This window comes from Vigna angularis, chromosome 11, assembly GCF_016808095.1.
Source record: "Vigna angularis cultivar LongXiaoDou No.4 chromosome 11, ASM1680809v1, whole genome shotgun sequence".
In the NCBI taxonomy this organism is placed as follows: domain Eukaryota; kingdom Viridiplantae; phylum Streptophyta; class Magnoliopsida; order Fabales; family Fabaceae; genus Vigna; species Vigna angularis.
Genome location: NC_068980.1, coordinates 26,645,429 through 26,668,066, shown reverse-complemented (window position 1 = coordinate 26,668,066; position 22,638 = coordinate 26,645,429). Strand labels below are relative to the sequence as shown.

Genomic DNA, 22,638 nt, shown 5'->3' with positions numbered 1-22,638 from the left:
GCAATGATATCATTAAAACATGAATGTTTCGTCATTCAGAACATTCAAAGTTATGTCTTGCACTTGAATTTAAAAAGATTGAAAGATAGTCATAGTTGACTCAATGAAATGTTTTAGAATTAGATTGGTGTTTCATTTTTTAAGAATAGTACAATCTAGATTAATTGTCCAGCAATGTTTCTTATTTTCAATGTTGTAAAAAATTATATATTTGTTTTTCATAATCATTTTTCTCAAATGGTTTGATATCACCAATTCAGTTTTAACTCGTTAAAGATATTGTAAGTTATATAAATTATATATATATATATATATATATATATATATATATATATATATATATATATATATATAATCCATTCTGTTTTTACAATACACAAGAAAATTTTTAAATGATGACAAATTTTAGTGATTAAAAATAATTAATTACTATAGTGACTAATTAAATATTAATTTATAAATTAAAAATTATTAATAACTAAAATAATTTCAATTATAAATAAAAAGTTTTATTGGTCTCTAAATTGGTAACTAAAATAATTTTTATATGAATCAATCTCTAAATTGATTACTAACATTAACTACCAAAATTTTGATTATGAATGAAATTAATCTCTAAATTGGTTTCTAAATATATTTTTTATTGTTAAAATTGATTATTATTTAGAAATTTTCTTGTTTAGTACATAATCTTTTAATATATAATTTGATCATGTATATATTTAATTTTTTTAATTAGTTAATTAATATTTTTGGTTGAATAAATTAAAAATTTTATTATTTTACATATTAAATTATGTTATTAAAATCATTAATTGAAATTTAATCTATATATTAATTATTTAAATCATAATATTATAATATATTTGCAATAATTCAGATATTACAATATCTAAAAAGAATATTTTAAAGTAATTTTTTCATTTTAAATTTTTATTTATTTGAAGGGATTTTCAGAACATTGTTTGTGACAACTTAATTTTTATCAAATTATTTTCTAAAATATGTTTGTTTTCATTAAAGGATAAACATGACTTTTATAAGCATTAAATTTTGACAAATTCAAAGTGTTTTTGTTATTTACAAATACATAATATATATATATATTCTGTTTGATAAGTTTTCGTTTGAGAAGATGATAGAAATATGAGGATTTAAGCAGTACATGGTATGACTTTAACATTAAAAATATTAATTTTAGATTGTAGAAAATATTTTTTGTGTCTGTCTTTCAAGAAGATTACCATCTTTTAAGGAAGCACTAAAATTATCAAATTTTTGAAAATGATTGAATGTTAACTCTCTAAAGACCATCAACTTGGTACAAAACCATGCCTTTGCCTGCGAAAGGAAGAGATCCCTCTTAACAGATTTTAACGGACCGAGTTGCTAATTATTATTAGTAGAGGACCAAGTTGCAATAAATGAAAATAGAAGGGTTAGATGATATATAATAAATATATAAAAACGCAGTTCCAGTCATAGCATTTCTTTACTAATCAAGAGCAGTGCATAGATTGTACGCAGCCACTTTTCACTCAACATCTTTCGCGGATTCTTCTCTTGCAGGACTCATCCACGACTCGGTTTCTTCGTTCTTTCCCTTCCGCAAGGCCAAGGGGCTCACTTCCTCCATCATTTTCTTGGGCATTAACAACTAAAGAATTGATTCGCTATTCACGGCTATTGCGAACTCCCTTCCGTCCTTCAACGTTCTTTCATTGTCTTCTTATTGTTGCAACAGGTTGGTCCTTTACCCTTGATTTATTTTTCCTTTGAAATTTTATATATCACTTTCTGATTTTGTATATATATTTGTGCAAATGTTCAGACATGATTTTGTATATACAACCTGTAAAAGTGCTCCATCTATAGTTGATGGGTAGAGTGGAAAACAGTGTTATTTAATAACATAATGTTTCTGTCTTCTGTCTATGCTCTGATTTGAATTTAAAGGTAGGTAAACGGGTGGAATATATGTTTTTCTCTTCTGTTTTATGCGTTTCAAATATGCTAAATTTCCTTACTTGTCTCAACACTAATTACAAGTCCATTTATTAGAATGAATGGTGGATTACACTTTGCATGTCACTAGTTTTTCTCAGCCATTCTTTAGTTGATAATTTTTTAAACGCAAAGTTCTAACACTTGGCTTCAATTTCATTGATTCTTCATATCTTCGAAAAACGTTAAGCAAAAGAAGTTTAACTCTTAACAGAACAAAGCATACACTCAATTTATTTTGGGTTATATTTTTTAGGTGAGTAAAAAAATGAAAAACAAGGTGATAAAAATAAGTGAGAAAATATAACTGTATTTGAAAATGTCTTTGAAAGCCAAACAACTGATGTATAAATGTTGTGGGAAGATGAAACAATATATTGGCCACACTGATTTGTGATGACAAATAAAGATTAGGATAGTATGAAAGATGTGGAGATCAGAGTACAGATACTCTTGCTTAAATGTGGAAAAGACGTATCTTAATTTATCTTGCTTTTAAAAAATTCATCCTTTTTTAAAGCCGAAATTTATTGAATATGATAAATCCTGCTTTAGGTGCTTGTAAATTGTGATATCTATCAGAGGCAATAAAATATGTTTACATTAAATTAGGTTTGTTTTTATCTGTATTTTTATTACAATTTATCCTATTTAATATCTGCTTGTAAAAATCAACATGGATCCACTAGAAAAGCAAGAATAACTTTTATGTGGTTAGGATAATCATTAGCTTATTGAAATATTTCACACTGGTTAAGTTTGCTTTATAAGGGGTTAATGACACCATGTGGTTAATTTTGTGAAGCAAGTAGTTAATAATATTGTTAATTTATAAGGAGTTTATGAACAAGTTTCCTTTTACATTTGATTCTGATTTTATGCATTCTTGTTTGTATAGTTTTCCTCTTTGGTATTTTTTCGCTTTTCATGAGTGTATTAGACTAGACCTCTCTGTCTAAGCAAGTTTGAGAAGAAACGATTCTTCAGCTGGTTTCTTTGCTTGGGTTGTTTGCCATGCTGCAAGTTGTTCAAAGCTCGGTTTCACTTGCTGTGTTGTTTCCCATTATTCACTTGCTGTGTTGATTGGAATTGGATATCACAGAACATCTAGCTCCTTCTCAATTATTTTCCCTATCATCATTTTTAATTAAACTTTCTTGTGCTAAATTCTTATTTCTTTCAATAATTCTGCCGCTATTCAATTACAAAGGTCATTACTTTTTTATTCTTTGAAAGTTCCGAATAGTATTAGATGCTAAATTGACATGATATGATGTATAGCTTTATCTTTGGCTAATCTAATTGGAAGGGTACAAAATTACTTTGATTTTTTGTACGATCTTCTGTAAGAAAGACTAACACATGAACCCTTAGGCAGTATCATTAGCCATTTCTCAGCTTCTATGGTTGATGCAAATATTTATATTTTATGACTGTTGGAAGTTCATTTTAAGCTAATCTTGATTTAATCTTGCATTACTCTAAAGCTGGAAATGACTTTTAAAGGAGAGTTTAAAGAAGCCTCAAAAACTTCAAACAATAAGGTCTGTTGCTTGTTGGTTTACCATTTACTTGCATGGATGTGAATATTATTGTGGCGTTGCAGTGCACATACTTCTTAATGGGACTTTATTGATTGAGTTTCTATTAGCTATTTTCACTAAACTACAATTCATCTGTTACTGCATGATTATTGCATGATTTGGTTATTATGATTACTTGTAGCGATTAGACTTCACTTATCTTTGTTTAAAATCTTATGGATCTCTACTACATGCAAGTTTTATTATAGATTTGATTTGCTTCATTTCTATACATGCAAAACTGTGATGGAGTGGAACAAACATCAGGCAAAGGTGAAAGTTTTATCTTTTGGTCGAAAAAGGTTTTATCTTTTGGGAAAATATCTTTTGGGCAAAGGTTTATCTTATAGAATAACAAATTACTACCTTAATTTTCTTAAAGTAGTTTTGTACAATATCCAATGTTTAACATTCATGATGATGCGCTGTAATAATAATGCTGCCATTATTGTATTTTGCTTAATTTTACTATTTTAGTTCAATGAGGAAGTGAAGTGAAGATTATGAAAATGAACTTTGCATGCCATGTGTATTATTTTTGCTTTTTTTTTTCTTTTAATTATTTTGTGTGTTTAACATGTTATTGAAATTGTTGCAGCTTTATATGGGTTGTTGCATTTTTTCTTCTTCTGAGTTTTAGTTTAAAACTGTGCTTTTTGTGTTTTTTTCCTTTTCCTTTTGATTAAGCATAGATGATGTTCGATTTTTTTAAGAAAAGGAAAGCCATTCTTCTCGATCTTGTCAGTATCGATTTCTCCTAGGTGTCATAACTGTTAACATGTTTCGAAGGTAGATTGCATTTTTTTTTGTTTTCTAAGATCTAATAAGTTTTGGCCAAAACCATGTTTTTGGAAGGCATTCCACAAAGATGCTTAGAAGTCTTATAATTATTTTGGTCGGATTATGGTTTGGCTCCTTTTTTAAGAATTTGGGTTGAGTTTGTCGGATTGATCTATGTCTGTGTGACCTGCTATGCTACTGAACCCAGTTTTCTTTTTCTTCTAGTCATTGCGCATTCTTAATTATTTTGATTGTGATTAAGTTGTACGAATTGGTCAATCTATGATTTCATTCTATGATTTGATCTACGAGGTAAGGTGAGAATGTTGTAACTATGACTGAGTCTATGTTTTGGATTCCATTATGTTGCTTATAATTGTAGAACAAAAATATCTATGCAGTTTTTACTTCTGCACACCAATTGTTCGAGCTTTTTGATTTAGCAGTTTTATTATGCATACTGGGTGAGACAGGTTATCTCTAAGATCATAAATCCTTTCTGAGACACACTGAAAAAAAAGGAAGGAAATGTCAGCATCATCATTGGTAGAGTCTCTAGTTCTTCAACTCCATGAGATTTCAGCTGTCAAATTTGGCAACTTCAAGCTCAAATCTGGCATCTTCTCACCAATCTACATAGACCTACGCCTCATCATATCTTACCCTTCTCTCCTCCAGCAAATCTCTCAAACCCTTATTTCCTCTGTCTCTTCCACTTCCTATGATCTTGTATGTGGTGTCCCTTACACTGCCTTACCAATTGCTACATGTGTCTCCCTTACCCAAAACATTCCCATGGTCATGCGCCGCAAGGAAATCAAAGATTATGGCACTGCTAAAGCTATTGAAGGTGATTTCAGGGCTGGACAAAGTTGCTTGATCATTGAGGATTTGGTTACAAGCGGCACATCGGTTTTGGAAACAGCGGCACCACTACGTGCTTCTGGGTTGGAGATCAGTGATGCTGTTGTCTTGATTGATAGAGAGCAAGGAGGGAGAGAAAATTTGGAGGAGAATGGCATCAAGCTGCATGCAATTATTAAATTGACGGATATGGTGAAAATTTTGGGCAATCATGGGAAACTTGATGAGGAGATGGTAGGGGTTGTTACAAAGTTTTTAGAGGAGAATCGGAAGGTTGCGGCTGTGCCAAAGGTGGAGAAGCCTGCAACAAAGGTCAAGGCTTTGCCATTTGAGGAGAGGGCTAGGCTCTCAAAGAATCTAATGGGAAAGAGGTTGTTTGAGATCATGGCTGCGAAGACGAGTAATTTGTGTCTAGCTGCCGATGTTGGAACTGCAGCTGAATTGATTGAAATCGCTGAGAAGGTAGTTCTGATGTCATTTTCTTGGACACTACTATTTTTCTCACTCGGATCATCAGTTTGCAGAATTCTTTCTTGCTTTTCTACTTTAAAGAATTTGGTGTTTTCTGACTTATTAACATCAATTGGATTCTGATTAGAAGAAGATTGACAATGATCATATATTTTCTTTTGACTATTTGGTTGGTTTTCTTTCTCAGGTTGGACCTGAGATTTGCCTGCTGAAGACTCATGTGGACATTTATCCAGATTTTACTCCTGAATTTGGCTCAAAGCTTCTCTCGGTATAGTGCTAAAAGAAGTTTTTTTTTTCATATTCTTCTCTTTTCCGGATAGCTCAAGAAACCTTTTGGTTCCTGATATCATTGACATAATCACACCTGCTTTTAACCTATGATGATAAGGGCCTTATGTTATGTATTTTGAGCATTGTCTGTGATATGTTTCAAGCAATCTTTTAAATTTATGGTCTACTTGAGTTTAATGTATGTTTTATTCTATTGAAGATTGCAGAAAAACATAACTTCTTGATCTTTGAGGATCGTAAATTTGCTGATATTGGTAACACAGTGACTATGCAGTATGCAGGGTAAGCCTGCTCAATTTTCATGGAATCCTTTTTGGCATTCCTCTCATCCATTTTTGCATTCAACATGACTTATATTTCTATTCCACTGTCTCAGAGGTATCTTTCAAATATTGGATTGGGCTCATATAGTGAATGCTCACATAATCTCAGGTCCTGGAATTGTTGATGGATTAAAATTGAAGGTATGCACTAGTAGTAAATATAATCACTTTACACCATAGCAACACCTCAACTCATGGCCTAACTAGTTTCTTGAACCATACTCAGGGTTTACCTCGAGGTAGGGGTCTGTTATTGCTTGCTGAAATGAGTTCAGCAGGTAACTTTGCCAAGGGAGATTATACCGCAGCTGCAGTAAAAATTGCTGAGGATCATTCTGATTTTGTAATTGGCTTCATCTCAGTCAATCCTGCATCATGGCCAAGAGCACCTATAAATCCCTCTTTCATTCAGGCAACCCCTGGAGTTCAAATGGTAACCGGTGGAGATGCTTTAGGCCAGCAATACAACACTCCATACTCTGTAAGTTAATGTTTTTGACAATGATTTGCAGAAGTATTTTGCCCCAATTATTTGTTGTTCTTTCTTGGATTGAAAACAAAAAAATGGAGGAAAAAGGAAGAGGGAGGGTGTGCTAGTTTCTACCATACAGTCCCTTGCTTTCTGCATAGAGCATTAAAAAGAGAAGCTCACTTGTTTGAATTTCTACAAGTGAAATAGAAAAAAAACTGAATCAGATTATAGAAAAATATGAAATAATTTTTACACCAATTTTAGGTTATGAAAAAGTTGATTCTAGTTTTCCTTTTTCACTTTCTTTTTCAGGTGGTTCATGATAGGGGCAGTGACATAATCATTGTGGGACGAGGCATAATCAAAGCAGCAAATCCTGCTGAGGCAGCTCGTGAATACCGACTTGAAGGGTGGAAAGCATATTTGGCCAAGTGTTCTTGATGCCTGAATCCTGCAGAATAAGAAAAGGATGAGTCAATAATGAGACATCTAATCTCACCCAGAGGAAGATTGTTTTGGGTACAATATAACATTGATGACATTTTTCAACTGCAATATTTGAGGGGATCATTTTTTGTTAGTTTTATTTTTCACTTCAAGTTTGCCTTGCCAAGCTAGTCTCCTATTAAGCTTGTTTCTTTCCGAACTTGCTCATATTGTTTCTTGCTAAGCTTGTTGAAGTTGTCTCTTGTTAAGCATGCCGAGGTTGTCTCCTACCGAGCTTCATAACATTGTATCGTTAGTTAAGATCTTTTTAATATATGTGGATGATTCCAGAAGAACACTTAGTTTGAATCAAAATTTTAAAACACATTAAATATATATATATATATATATATATATATGGATCAAAAGAACAAACAAGAAATGGTGTATACATATTTACACTTAAAAGCATATTTTATGTAAACTCATGGTTATTTTTATAGACTTTTAAGTCTTTGGTAAACAAACTAAAAATATAAGATTAAATGAGATAAAAAGATAAAAAGATTTATTGTCATTATCAAATAATTTTAATTAATAATTGATTGATTAAAATTTAAATAAACTTTATATGACTATATACAAATGTTTAAAATTTAAAAAGTACATATTTATTAAGATAAGAATATATATATTAAGATAAAATAATATATTTACAAACTAAATACAAATATTTCAAATTAATTATATTACTACATCCAATTTCATCTTCTAATAATAATAATAAAAAAGACAAAAGTGATAAAATATAATTAATGAATAAATGGAAAAAAATATTAAATAAATTTAAACAAGTAAAGACAAAAATAGTAAAATTAAGAAAATATAAAATATAAAAATATGAATAAATAATGAACAAAATACTAAAGCGTGTCTTTAATTTTTTTATTTTAGTATCTTTTAAAATAAAATTATGTGTCTCTTATGTTTTCTTGCCTTTATTTATTGTAAATACATATCAATGTCATTTTCAGGAATTTAGAACTTGGAATAAGTGTTGACATTAGAAATACAAATCGTTCCTTATAATTTTGTAAGTTAACTCGGTTATGAAGTACATTTGACACATTTGATTTTTCAAACTTTCACAATAAATTTCAATTTTTAATACATGGTTTAAAATGTTGATCCAAAGATAACAATGATTTCTTTATCAAGTATAACTAAACTAATCTTTATAGAAAATTTCATTTATCTAATTTTCAATATATTATGTAAGGACCATGATTTTAAGAGTGGTGGGGACACGGCGGTCACCCACCTTTTTCATTATTGGGGAACAATTATTGGGGGAAGGATGAAAATGGAGAATCGCTTGCTTAGTTTTGGTCCGTCCTGGAGGTGGAAAAGAAATTGGAGAACCACTTCTTTCTTTTAAAAATATTGAAGCAATGGTGAGAGGAAAAGAAGGGGAACAACATGCCACACACAGAGCTCACGTTCAGCATAGGAGAGCAGCCGTATTCTACTTGAAAGTTTTTGTCCCACGTTCATGCAAGATATGCCACACCCGTGAACATTATTATAGTTCACATGCCAACAGTATATTTTACTATTATCTTCACGGGTGAACAATTAAATTGGAGAGCTGCACACATGGAAAAGCAGCACGTAAAGGATAGCTCCTGGGAACAACTCATTTCCTTTCATCCAACACTTCAATGTTTCTTCTCTTTGGCTAGCAGAACCAGCAGATGCCCACGGTCCAGCTGGGAGGCGTCACCACCATGGCCTCCACACAACGTCCAACATTCAGGAGCCAGCAGCCACCATCTTCATCATCCAACAACCACTTTCACGCAACCAGCAGAGAAGCCTTGAACCATCCAACACGGTGCAGCAGCGGCAGGAGTTGCAGTCAGTCACGGCCTCTCGTCCATCAACACCAGCAATCCGGCATCGCCCAGCATGCAACCGCCACATTCACGTTGATTCCAAAGAAGATAAAAGAAGGTACACGGTGAAGAAGTGAAACTCACGTCTGGCTGGATAGATGAAGGAGGAACGTGAGTTTGGATGTGAGAAAGTGTTCCTGGAAATGAGAAAGTGCTTTGCCAATGAGGAACCAAACACAAATGGATGGGTTTCTGCCTTTGTCACGCCGAGGAGCACAAAGATATGGAGGTAAGCACCACCGAGAAGACTTCTTCAATTTCTTTTGATGATCACACGACACTTGAGAAGCAAGCACAAGGTCCTACCAGAAACAACAGCTGGGAAGAAGAGAGTTTGAAAGTTGCTGGGAGAGATGAAGTGAAGAGCCTTGGAGTTGGAAGGAGATCTAGACACTTGTATTTCTAGGTTCAAAATTCACAAAGGAAGTCTTCAAGAGGTAAGGGGAGTTAGATTTTATTCGTTTGATTGTTGAATGATACTGTGTTTGATGCAAATCTGGGTATTTTTGGGTTGAAAATGAAGTTTCTGAGTTTCTGGAACACTGCACGCGATTCTGCAGAATTCTGCAGAATCGCCGTTCGTCCAATTTGATTTCAAATTGGATGTTCGTCCAAAATAGTGGAGCGTTCGTCCAAATTGTTGAGCGTTCGGTTACATTTTGAACGTTCGTCCAAATTAAGACGAATTGAACGTTCGTCCACAAATCGGCCCAAGCGTTCGTCAAATTTTTGGGATGCTCGTCCAGTTACTCGACCAATAGGCGGAAAAATGTGTGAACGTTCGGTATTTTCTGAACGTTCGCCCAAAATAGCTGAATTCTGAACGTTCGGTATCTTTTATGAACGTTCGTCCTAAGTGAGTGTTCGTCCTAAGTGAGCGTTAGTTCTTCCACTTAAAGTGAGCATTCAGCCTGTTCTTGAGCGTTCGGCCAGATTCGCATAGTGTCCGTCCATTCGGTGAAAATAGCGTTCGGCCTAAATATCAAAATCAGCGTTCGTCCAAATTGGTTAAAGAGCGTTCGTCCGTCCGGAATGACGTTCGTCCAATTTTGGCTGGTGTTCGGAAAAACGACGTTCGTCCTGGGACGTTCGTTCAAAACTGTTAGGTACTTGGAAAGTACGTTCGTACTGTGGCGTTCGTTCTGGAGAACTGTATTCGCTCAAATAGTGTTCTGTATAAGTTGGATATTTTTTTTAGTGTTATTTTCTCTTGAATTAAATTCTGTGTATAAATGTGTGGAATATATGTGGTGATGTGATCTGTGAGAAAATATGAGAATGCATGAAATATGATAAATTTCCGTGATTATATGATGAAAATGATGAATGTGAGTATGATTCGGAAATCTCAGGGAAAGATGGATGGAAGTGGTTATGTGAAATATTGTGGTTGTGTCTGTATAATTGTAGGGGCTTCAAAATGGTATGTTTATCCCTACACTCAAAGCATTATTCACACTCAAGTAGAGAAGAATAATGTCAGTGGTGAGAGTAGAGGGAGATCCCCGTCTATAGTCTTTGAATTTAGACATAGGCAGCTTGGGGGATTTATATTGCTAGCGTTGGAGAAAGACCAGCAGAGCTAGCAAGTGTAGAGACGACCAATAGTTCGACAATTATACAAGAATCCGGATGAGTCGTGTGAATATGTGGATTGTGGTTTAATAAGCATGCCTAAATATTTCTGTATATAAATCTATGTATGATAACATGATTTTATATCTAGCTCACCCTTGCGTTGTTTGTGTTGTGTGCCGTTTGGTTATATTTCCTTGGCGATGATCATCCATTTGGATGGGAGCAGATGTTTTCGCGGAGAGTCCTTTGGAGCAAGAGCTAGAGAATACTGAGGCTGCGGAGTAGTCTTCTTAGGAATTTCCTATCTGAACACGTGTAGTGTTCGAATCTATAAACTGGTTAAGTTTGAATTTCCGTTTCTTTTATTTTGGATGACTGTAATTTCGTACTTTAATTACATGTCAAAAATTCCGACTGTTCTCTATATTTGAATGTTAACGTCCTTGTTATATAATATTGATTATTATATAATCGGGATGTTACATATTATGAGTTTGGATAAACTCTTATCCATCACAAACTTAATATTACTAGTTCATGATCATATTTATTACATATATATTCGTTCATAAATATCTAATTTATTAAAAATATCGTATAACTTAATCACATTATTAAGAATTGAGAATGTTAGAATATTTACCCCATTTATCATGATTATATTGTGTTTAGGATTATCCTATTTATCATGATTATATTGTATCCAGGTTACCCTATTTATCATGATTATATTGTGTCTAGGTTACCCTATCATGATTATATTGTGTCTAAGTTACCCTAATTATCATGTACTCTTGTATCAATTTATTTTTATAAATAGAAGATTATGAGAGGGATCAATCAAGCCCTCAAGAATTATTTTATAGTTTCAATCTCAAGTGAGAAAACTCACCTGTAAAAAATTAGTAAAATCTTATTCATTTTATTTATTAATTTTAAATTCCTGAAATATAAATCTACTATCTCTTCAAAGAATGTAACCTATAGTAATTTATATTTATTAGAAGTGCAAGTTAAACATCATAATATATGTTGAAATTACATCGATCGAAATTCCTATTTTTCTTTTCAAACATTCCACACATGTCTCATTCACTTTTAAAATCTTAAAATATTCAAACCTTATTTTTAAAATACATAAAAAACTCATTCTAATAATTAATAAATATTAATATCCTTTTCAAATGAAAACAAATCCATAATATAAAGAAATTATAAAAAAATATACCTAATACTGACCACAACGTATTCTAATATATATATATATATATATATATATATATATATATATATATATATATATATATATATATATATATATATATATATATATATATATATAACTTACTACTTTTAACTAGTTAAAATGGAACTAGTGATACCAAATAATTTTAGAAAAACTATAATGAAAATCAAATATATAATTTTTACAACATTAAAAGTAAGAAATATTGATGCTCTAGAATGTACTATTCTTAAAAAATAAAACTCCAACGTAATTCTATAGCATTTCATTAAGTCAACTAGGACTATATTTCAATCTTTTTAAATTCAAGTGCGAGACATAGCTTTGAATGTTCTGAATGACGAAACATCCATGTTCTGATGATATCATTGCTTTGCAATTTATGATTTTCGAAGAAACCTTTCCACTCGCCATTCAACACATAGTATTTATTTGCCCACTTCTTGAAGGCCAGTGAATAAAGATTCTCATAATCATCGTAGGCACAAACATCTACTCCCTCTTGGATATCATCGTCATCTTTCAATATTGGTAACATATATTTTTCAGCTTCTTTTTTATTGAAAAGAAGTCTATTTAAATTAACATTCACATCACTTTTTGTGAGTCTTTTTTCAAGACGTTCTTCACTATGATATAAGACATAGTTTCTGTAGTTTACGAGAAATGGTGAATAAGAAGCATTATGACCATTCTCATGAATCAAATATTCTTGAGAGCAAAAGCAATTCTTTGACGATCCTTCAAAATCTTGGAATTCATTGATATTTGGCCTCATATTCTTTTCACCTTTTAAACTTTCAAAAAGAAAATGAAAAAATATATTTATATACATAATAACAAAATTTTGTACATTGCATAGTTTAGAATAATCTACAAATCTATCAATCAAATTTTAAACGTACATGATGTGATCTTACCTAAACAAAACAGAGACTGTTGTCGAATCAAGTTGGAGAAGAAATGATGTATTTTCCAAACTTGTAAATTCCTTGAGACGATTCTTTGAAGCCAAATCTTGAATAGTAAGAGAAAGACAAATATTGAATGAGAGTTGATAAGAAAAAAAAAATCTTTTCAATACTCACACTGAAATAAGAAAGAATTTTTTTAGTAGGAGAATGAATGAGTATTTTGTGTGAATTCAAGATTGTTTTTATAGACTTTTTAAGTCTTTGGTAAACAAACTGAAGATATAAGATAAAATGAGATAAAATAAAATAAAAAGATTAAAAGATTTATTATCATGAGATAATTTTAATTGATAATTAATTAGTTAAAATTTGAATAAACTTTATATGTAAATATACGTACAAATATTTAAAATTTAAAGAGTATATATTTATTAAGATAAGAAAATATCTATTAAGATAAGATAATATATATTAAAATAAGATAATATAAATAAGATAAGCTAATATATATTAAGATAAGATAATATATATTTTGAGATAAGATAATATATTACATACTAAATACAAAATTTCAGAATAGCTATATTACAACATCGAATTTCATCTTATAATAATAGTAATACAAAATACAAAAATAATAAAATATAATTAATGAATAAATAGTGAAGTTAATTAATGAAATAAATATTAAATAAATTTAAAAGTAGTGAAGTTAAGAAAATATAAAATATAAAATATAAAAATATGAATAAATAATAAACAAAATACTAAATTGTGTTTTAAGCTATTGTTTTAAACAAATAAAAAGGAATATGAAAAGGATAATTAAATAAAAATGTTTGTTTGTTTTGTTTTAATATTTTTATTAAGTTTTCTCTCTCTTTCGAAAAAAAATTGATACTAAAATATTTTTTCTCTACACCACACTTCACTACTTTTTTTAATATACACGGCTCTAATTTACAGAATCTATTATACATTTATCAGATTTTGCGTGCCTTGGATCTAACAAGCCGATTTCCTTTTCTGTGATATATGAACAGATGAAAAAAAAAAATAGATTTGTGAATAATAAAGTTATTAAATAAATATCTTTAATAGATCTATGTGAACGAGGGATATAAATATTTAATTATTTTTTTAATGGGATGACGTATATCCGTTACAAATTAATAATTTTTTTATATTTTCTTTAGATAATAATTAGTTGTAATTTTTATTTTAGTATTTTTTAAAATAAAATCGTGCGTCTCTTGTATTTTCTTGGCTTTATTTTAGGTGTTTGATGTGATACTTATATCTCATTCTAAATAAAGTAACAAGATTCATAAAAATCTTTATGATCTATTTTTGAAACCTTGAAAAATCATTTTTGTTTAAAATCAATTAATCTCTCCATGGTTTGAGTTTAACCTCTTTTCTTTTTCAACACTAACCTAATTAAATTGTTGATATTGTGAATTATATCATCTTTATATTTCTATCACTTAACTCAGATCAATCAAACATTTTGAGAAGCTTTAGGATTTGGAATAAATGTTCACATTAGAAATACAAATCTTTCCTTATATTTGTATCATTCTACTTGGATTGTAGAGTACATTTAACAAATTTGATTTTTCAAAATTTAACAATAAATTTAAATTTTTAATAAATGGCTTAAAAGGTTAATCCAAGGATAACAATGATTTTTTTTTATCAAGTATAATTAATTTTTATAGAAAACTTCATTTCTCTAATTTTCAAATATTTTATGAGTTTGGATTACGTCTTGTAACACCAACTTGTTACTAGTTCATGATGATATTTATTATACCTATTCGTTCATAAATATCTAATTTAGTAAAAATATCTTATAATTTAAACACAATATTAAGAATTGAGAAAACTCACTATAAAAAAATAGTAAAATTTTCTTTATTTCATTTATTAGTTTTAAATTCCAAAAATCCAAATCTAATATCACTTCAGATAATGTGACAGCTTGCAAGAGAATCCGTTGACCGAAACATTAAAACATGCACACCACAATCTCAAATATTGGAATAATGCATATCAGATAATATATAATATATATATACCTTCTGTTTGAGACAACATGGCCTCTGAAGAATGGGAAAAGATTTGAGGAAGAGTGAGATGAAAAAACAGCAAGGGAAGTGGAAGATTTTGTTAAGGTAAGTTGATAAAACTTAAAATCTTCTTTTGCTCTTATTAGGATGTGTTTGGAGATATGAAATGAAAAAGGATTTTTGAGTTGTAATAGATATGATGTGATAATAAGTATACATATTTTAATGACTGTTGGTAATGAGATAAGATTGGAAAATGTCTATTTATGGTAGTAGTTGAGGAATTGATGTAGCAATGTGAGTTGGATAAATATACGTTGCTTTGTCATGAACAAGATTCAACTCGCCCCCATGAAGCGCGTTCAACTATTTCTCTATGAACATCAATGTTCTATGGTACTTTTCCCATTCACTTTTCATACGAATTAAGAATAATGCATTTTCTCATAACACAAATTCAAATTCTTTTTAGCTTTTTAGATCAATTATATCAAATTTCACGATTTCATCATTGTTTGAAAATGTTCCAATTCCTTGTGTTGCTACAATGGCTAACAAAATTCAATTGACTTCCATCTGGTGTAGAGAATAAGCTGCCATTGACGAATGTCATGAGAAAGGAGATTATTTAATTTGTAAGATTTTCTATATATTCCAAAAACAATTTTCTTTTATTGTCTTTTATACCATTCTTATTTTATTCTTATTGGTCATGTTTTTATGTTTCTTCACGCAATTTGCAGAGGAGCAGTTGACAGACATAGCTATTCCAATGTTATAGCCTCAATTTCTTTTGAATTGGTTTTAAATATTTAAAAATGGAGATGTCTGTTCAACGAGAACATCATAGTACCAATGGCATATCAGGTATTTGATTCTATTAATGGCTGAATTTATTATTAGTATAATTAGATTTTACCAATAAGAATGTTGTAAATCATGATGAGAGCATATGGTGCTAAGTATTAAATGAAATGGTTAATTGTAGGATCAGGATCAGGATCTTGTCTTTATGATCTGTTTTGTTCAGAAACACCTAATCTCAATGCTCACAATCTAAGAGAACGATGGATGTCTTCTGGTAATATACTTTCATCTTGTTTTTCTTTGTTATGTTGAATACTCTTTTGTTAGTTTATCATGTACCGGAGACACCTTTTTCAATAATTTTAAGAAATTAAAATACACAACAAGTTGAAATATATAATATTTAAATATCATTATTTGTAATATTTTTTAAATATTTTGTATGTTAATTTTCTTTTTTGAATAGAGTAATTGAATTTTTCTAAGATAAAATTTCATATTAAAAATATGTATTTTAAAATTAAAATTTACAAAAAAAAATAGTTAAATTTAAATGTTAAAATAATATTTAATAATTTAATTTTTTTCAATAATATATATGTATAATGTGTATAGAAAGTAGAGTTATCACTTTAGTTTATCCCGTTTTAGTCTAGATGGATCAAAGTCAAAAAGTCCACAAGATAAAAAAATTCACATGACCAAAAGAATAACAAAACCAAAATAGTTACTCTGAATCGAAGATCGAACTGAGTTTACTCGAACCAAATATCAAGCTGAAACAGTTTGGACTACAAATTAAGTCGAGTCATATTAAGCTGAAAGTCAAGTCAAGTCAGCTTGAACTAAAAGTCGAGCAAAGTCAACTAGGTCAAAAAATCATATTGAGTTGGATCGAATCAAAGATCAAGCCAAGTTGGAACAATGGTTTACTCGAGTCGGTTAGTTCGAAGAGTCGAGTTGGCCTGTGTCGAAAGTTGAGTAAGCTTATTAGAACCAAAGGTCAACTTGAGTTGACTCGGAAGAAGGTTGACTTGAGATGACCTAGGCTAAAGATTGATTCAAGTTGGTTAAGCCGAAGAATCGGGTTAAGTCGACCAAGTAAAAGGTCAAACCGAGTTGATCCACGTCAAGCAACTAAATTGAAGGTTAAGCCAAATCGATTAGCAAGGAGATTTAATCGAGTCAACCTGGTCAAAGGTCAACCTAATATACAAATATAATGGAATTTATTTTGAAGTGAGTTGAGACTAACTCATAAATCATAGGTCAAATTGACACCTCTAAAAAAGAAAAAGTAACTAGTTCTGAAATTTTAATTTCTTTATTTTTTAAATGATTTTCATATTTTTTTTAGTTATTTGAAGTACCTTTTCAAAATTCCTAAATTTTAAATTCTTTTTTCGAATTTTCACATCAAAACAACTTATTTTATTTTAAAGAATTTCAAATTCACCAAATAAATGAACTACTTTATTAAATTGTCTCGTTCAACCACATTGTAAGGGATGAGAAACATTATTATAAGGGATGGAAAACATTATTAAGGAGAAATACCCTCCTTTCAACGAGGAAAAAGGAAAAGTGTAAACTGTAAATTTACCATTTGAAAAGACTTCTCAATATAAAAGAAAATGAAAGAAAGAGAAATCTCAAAGAGACTCAAATCCAAAAAAAAAACATTTTTCTTTCTATCAACTTACAAAATGTGCATTACTTACAAAATGTGCATTACTTATAGAAAAGTTTAAAAATAATTAAAACACTCTTCGTATGAGATTACAAATGAATTTCACCTCTTTATCTAATTTCTTATTGTGGCTGTGGTGGTGATGAAAATTTTTAGATTGCAATATATAATGAAAATCTTATTTTTATTGAAATGAGAAAAAATCTTTCAATTTTTCTATTTCACATTCTGCTCTCTGGTGGAAGAAGAAGAAAAAATTACAAAAAGGGTAAATAATTCTAAGAAAAAAAATTGACACGTTATCATACAAAAACAAAATAAGTTATTTTGAGTGATATTCTGGACAAAATTTATACTAAAACGATATAAGAGCATTATTTAAAAATTAATTAAAAATAACTAAAGTTAATATTTTAACTAGTTTGTGTAACACAACCTTAAGAACTACGACTATGTTACTAGAATATTTAGTGAAATGATCGGAATATTTTGTAGAATTTATTTTCTTTGGTAAATTTCGAATTCTTCTTTCTTCGTCTTAACCAAATATTTTTATATGTTTAATGTGTTTTTTTTAATGTTTTCATCAAGGTAGTCTGATATTGTCTTTATTGTACTTTTCAATTGCAAATATTAATGTGTTGGGGATAAATTTTACTAGAGAAATTTACATAATTTATAACTTTAATATATATATAAAATATATATATTTTAATTTCCCTGTATGTATAAGAAGGACCGCAGAAAAGATTAGACAATTTGATGCGTCAAGCTGGGAACAGGTATTGTGCCGATTGTGGATCATTAGAGCCAAAATGGGTGTAAGTATTACATTCATTTTTAAACGACTTTATTTTATTCTCATGTTATTTTCTTTTTTTTTATTTCAAATATCATTATAAATTTTGATATTTTGACATGCAATCAGATTGATATTTAAAAGTTCAATTAACAATGTTTTATTAATATTTTTGGTGTTGTCCTTCCATCGTATGTTTAAAATATATTTTATAATATATATATATATATATATATATATATATATATATATATAGTATATTTCAAAGACACAATACAAATATAACAAAAAAGAAAATCAATTATTTCAACTAATCGTCTGTCATCATAAATTACTCCATTAAACGAAATAAATACAAAAAATATGAAAATCAAACAAAACCCATAAACTTATAATTAAATAAAACCATCATTTTTTTTCATGGAGGTGAAATATCCCAAATTAATTTGAAAACCTCCTATTTCACCTTTAAGTTTTACTTTTTATTATGTAAATTATTGATTTTTTTTCTCTCTCAAAGAAAGCTTGTTCTTTTATTCAAATTATAATGAGTCTAATAACTTATACCATTATTAATCCGCAGATATTATTTTAGCACAATCTCTTTTTTATGTTAAAATTTCAAGTTGACTAAAAATAAAATTAATTTATAATATATAAAATAATACAAATCTTATTTTATAAGTCAATTTTGTAAGATTGAATTGTGTTTAAATTGCACTCTTTAACATAGAATCAAAGACATATGTTATTTTATCTTAGCAAAATTTGTTATTTGCTAGATATATTGTTTCATCCCCTAATGAACTTTATTAATATCTAGTTTCACACTCCATATGTATATATTTTAACGTGATTGCATGAAAGTCTTGTATCAACCAGAGATAAAAGCTATTTATGATATACTAGTACATGTAAACTTCATCTTATAAATCAATTTTATAAGGTTGAGTTAAATTTAAAATTTACTTTGTATGTTTCTAAATTTATAGACAAATGAAAAGAAAATAACATTTAGTAGATAAAACAAGATAAAAAAGTATTGAAAATTAAGTTAAATGAGTAAAACCAAGAAGTCATAGTGTTTGCATTTAATTCTATTCACACCATTGGTTGAATATCAGGTCTACAAGCCTTGGAGTTTTTATATGTATCAAATGCTCTGGAGTACATAGAAGCCTCGGTGTCCATATATCAAAGGTAATTTATGAAGATTAATTATTTTTTCTTGAAATAAATCATTACGAGTATCTATATAGTTGTAAGTAGAAAAATGGTAACAATGATTTGACATGAACACAGGTTCTGTCCCTAAAGCTAGATGAATGGACAGATGAACAAGTTGATGAATTGGTGAAATTGGGTGGAAATACAGTAGTGAACAAGAAGTATGAAGCTTACCTGCCAAGTAACATAAGAAAACCAAAACCTAATTCTTCCATTGAAGAACGCTCTGAATTCATTAGGTAATTGGATAACCACACAATACACGTACCATTGCATGCATGCAAAATTCATAATACATAGTTGAAAACTGTAATTTCATATTATGCAGGAGAAAATATGAGTTTATGCAGTTTTTGGATGCTGAGGAGAACATGTCTTGCCCTTTCATACCATCCAATTCAGGAAGTTCATCAGATTCTCAGATTGGTTCCTCAAGACTTCAGTCCATACGAGAAAAAAAGCAGCATTCTTCTGATAATAAACAACAAACTAAACATCGTATTTGCAGAACATTTCGAAACAGTCGAGGAAGAAAAGAAACTCATGACTTTAGGACTTCAAAGAATAGCACATCATTGGTAATGTTTCATTTTACTGTTGCCTATTTCAATATGTCAAATAAACTTTTGTAATAATAAAAAAATAATGATACTTCGACAACATTTTTTTAATAGCATTTTAACATCATGTACGTATCATTATGTGATTAGTCAATATTGGTGTTTATAATTATTATTATTAATTGTTGAGTAATTTTGGATCAATAACAGAATAATACATAGATGATATTAAAATGTTATCAAAAAGATGTTGCCAAAGTATCATTATCCTAATAAAAAATATATTAGGGTAAAGTGCTCATATATTTCATTTTTAGTATAATAAGAAGAAAAAAAAGGGTTGATTTTGATTGTAACATATTAAGCACATTGATAGATAATTTTGTATTTTATTGTAAGGTTGTTTGTCCTTGTTATAGGCAGGTATGACTGAATTTGTTGGGTTGATAAAGGTGAATGTGGTTAAAGGAATTAATCTTGCTGTTCGTGATGTAATGAGTAGTGATCCTTATGTGATCATATCCCTTGGTCACCAAGTGAGATTCTTCATCTATAAATTATTACATCACACCATTCATATACAAATTCAACTTAACATTTCGATATATATTCTCTTATATTGCAGTCAGTGAAGACTCGTGTCATAAAGAACAATTTAAACCCAATTTGGAATGAAAGCCTAATGTTGTCAATTCCTGATAATATTCCTCCTCTTAAAATTGTAAGTTGAATATCATTTCCTTGTGACTCATAAATCCCATCAAAAATAATCATGCCTTTTGGTGAATAGATTGGTATAGACTAGGTTTAATAATATTTTTTTATTTATATTTATGGCAATGATTCAATATATTTTTTTCTATTTATTTTTTACTTAGAGTAGTTTTTATATATATATATTTTTAAAAAATGTTATTCTTATTTTTTTAAAACAACCTCATTGTGATATTTTTTATTAAATCAAAAATTAATGTTGTTTAGAGATATTGAACTCAATATGCTAATATAATCATTCCTTTCACATGTTTATTGTCCAATTATATATGGACAAAGAGAATGGATTAATGTTAATGTTGATCTAACAGAATAGATCTCACATTGAGTCTCTAAATAAAAAATAAAGAGAAAACATTGAGTCAAAAATAGGTTTAAGTAATTTGATCATTAATTATATTTAGACCTTCGAAATTCTTATATTTTGTTTTATTCAATTGAATCCATATTTTGTAAAATGACTCAATGTGACTTCTTCCATTAAATTAGCATTAACATAGTTTGGAAGTGTTATGTGTCAAAATCTAAGTTTGTCAATTGTGATGTTTGGATTATCTACATGTGACATTTTCCAAGTAGAAGATGATCCAAATTTTGACATGTGATAGATGTAAATTTTAACATGTAACACTTTTAAATATGTTAATACCAACTTAACATAATGAACCACATTGAATCTTAACAAAAATAGGGACTCGAGGGAGTAAAATTAAAATATAAGGATAAAAAATTACTAATTAAGTTTAAAAAGTAAAATAGAAAAAAATATTGAATCATGATTATTTGATATTTCTTGTCTTGTGATCTTGTCATAAATTTTCCAAATAATTAGTAAGGTGATTTTGTCGAATTTGTGTACTAGTGTTTGTTAATGATGACTTACTCTTGTCAAATATGCAGATTGTGTATGATAAAGATACTTTCTCCACTGATGATTTTATGGGTGAGGCTGAAATAGACATTCAACCTTTGGTCTCAGCTGCAACAGAATATGAAAAATCTTCAGACGATAACATCGTGCAGATTGAAAAAATGGTAGCAAGTAGTGACAACACTCTTATTAAGGATAGCATAATCTCCCTTGAAGATGACAAAATCAAACAACAGGTCTCAGTAAGACTCCAACATGTTGAGAGAGGTGTGTTAGAGATTGAACTTGAATGTGTTCCTTTAACTCAGTAATTGAGATAAATATTAAAAAACTTAGTCAAAACACAATTTCAACCATTCATTACCTCAACTTATCTCATCTCAATTCTCCTTAAAACATTATTTTGTGCATATCATCATTCTTCACTAATGAACACAACATACAAAAGTACCAATAAGAGAGTAACTTATCAATTAATTTTAATATTTTTACTTTATAATTGATGTTATATATGTGTGTGTAAAAATTAATTCCTCAATAATTAAAAATGATTTAGAAAAATATACATGTAACATTACCAATTTATTAACTATTATCTTAAAAAACATTATTAATTGATCGGGATCGATTAATCTAGGTGACAATTTTTCTTACTCTACACCATAACTTTTGTAGAATATATGTAATATTAGTAATCCAACCATCAAAATTGAAAGTTTTAATGAAGTAAATATCAAGTTTATAAAAAGTTTCATGCAAATTAAAAAAAAAAAATTCAAGTTCATCTTACTACATTATATTATCGGAAATTTCAATTGACAGTGTCTGATTATATATATATATATATATATATATATATATATATATATATATATATATATATATATATATATATATATATATATATATATATATATATATATATATA

General features: G+C 29.2%; 2 protein-coding genes across 3 annotated transcripts; both read left to right on the top strand.

Annotated features, from left to right (window-relative positions):
• Nucleotides 1-1,481: 1,481 nt before the first annotated feature.
• LOC108334188 (uridine 5'-monophosphate synthase) lies at nucleotides 1,482-7,489 on the top strand. Of its 2 annotated transcripts, none has more exons than XM_017569890.2 (7): nucleotides 1,482-1,744; nucleotides 4,841-5,693; nucleotides 5,890-5,973; nucleotides 6,196-6,278; nucleotides 6,373-6,460; nucleotides 6,546-6,800; nucleotides 7,104-7,489. In XM_017569890.2, the coding sequence occupies exons 2-7, from the start codon at nucleotides 4,896-4,898 to the stop codon at nucleotides 7,230-7,232; spliced, it is 1,437 nt and encodes a 478-aa protein (XP_017425379.1). In that variant the 5' UTR covers nucleotides 1,482-1,744; nucleotides 4,841-4,895; the 3' UTR covers nucleotides 7,233-7,489. The 2 variants fall into 2 exon arrangements, with proteins under 2 accessions (XP_017425379.1, XP_017425380.1); XM_017569891.2 differs by having other exon boundaries at nucleotides 1,491-1,744; nucleotides 4,814-5,693.
• Nucleotides 7,490-15,551: 8,062 nt separating this feature from the next.
• Nucleotides 15,552-22,021, top strand: LOC108332554 (probable ADP-ribosylation factor GTPase-activating protein AGD11). The gene is made up of 10 exons (XM_052871037.1): nucleotides 15,552-15,617; nucleotides 15,726-15,849; nucleotides 15,971-16,063; nucleotides 18,216-18,300; nucleotides 19,403-19,478; nucleotides 19,581-19,744; nucleotides 19,834-20,083; nucleotides 20,485-20,601; nucleotides 20,691-20,786; nucleotides 21,740-22,021. The coding sequence occupies exons 2-10, from the start codon at nucleotides 15,801-15,803 to the stop codon at nucleotides 22,019-22,021; spliced, it is 1,212 nt and encodes a 403-aa protein (XP_052726997.1). The 5' UTR covers nucleotides 15,552-15,617; nucleotides 15,726-15,800.
• The last annotated feature ends 617 nt before the right edge of the window (nucleotides 22,022-22,638 follow it).

Bases quoted from the DNA above. Each gene is read 5' to 3' on its own strand.
- LOC108334188 (XM_017569890.2), top strand. From the start codon at position 4,896: ATGTCAGCATCATCATTGGTAGAGTCTCTAGTTCTTCAACTCCATGAG. The intron at 5,694-5,889 runs GTAGTTCTGATG...TTTCTTTCTCAG, and splicing joins TGATTGAAATCGCTGAGAAG to GTTGGACCTGAGATTTGCCT. The intron at 5,974-6,195 runs GTATAGTGCTAA...ATTCTATTGAAG, and splicing joins TTGGCTCAAAGCTTCTCTCG to ATTGCAGAAAAACATAACTT.
- LOC108332554 (XM_052871037.1), top strand. From the start codon at position 15,801: ATGGAGATGTCTGTTCAACGAGAACATCATAGTACCAATGGCATATCA. The intron at 18,301-19,402 runs GTAAGTATTACA...GTTGAATATCAG, and splicing joins TCATTAGAGCCAAAATGGGT to GTCTACAAGCCTTGGAGTTT. The intron at 20,084-20,484 runs GTAATGTTTCAT...TCCTTGTTATAG, and splicing joins CAAAGAATAGCACATCATTG to GCAGGTATGACTGAATTTGT.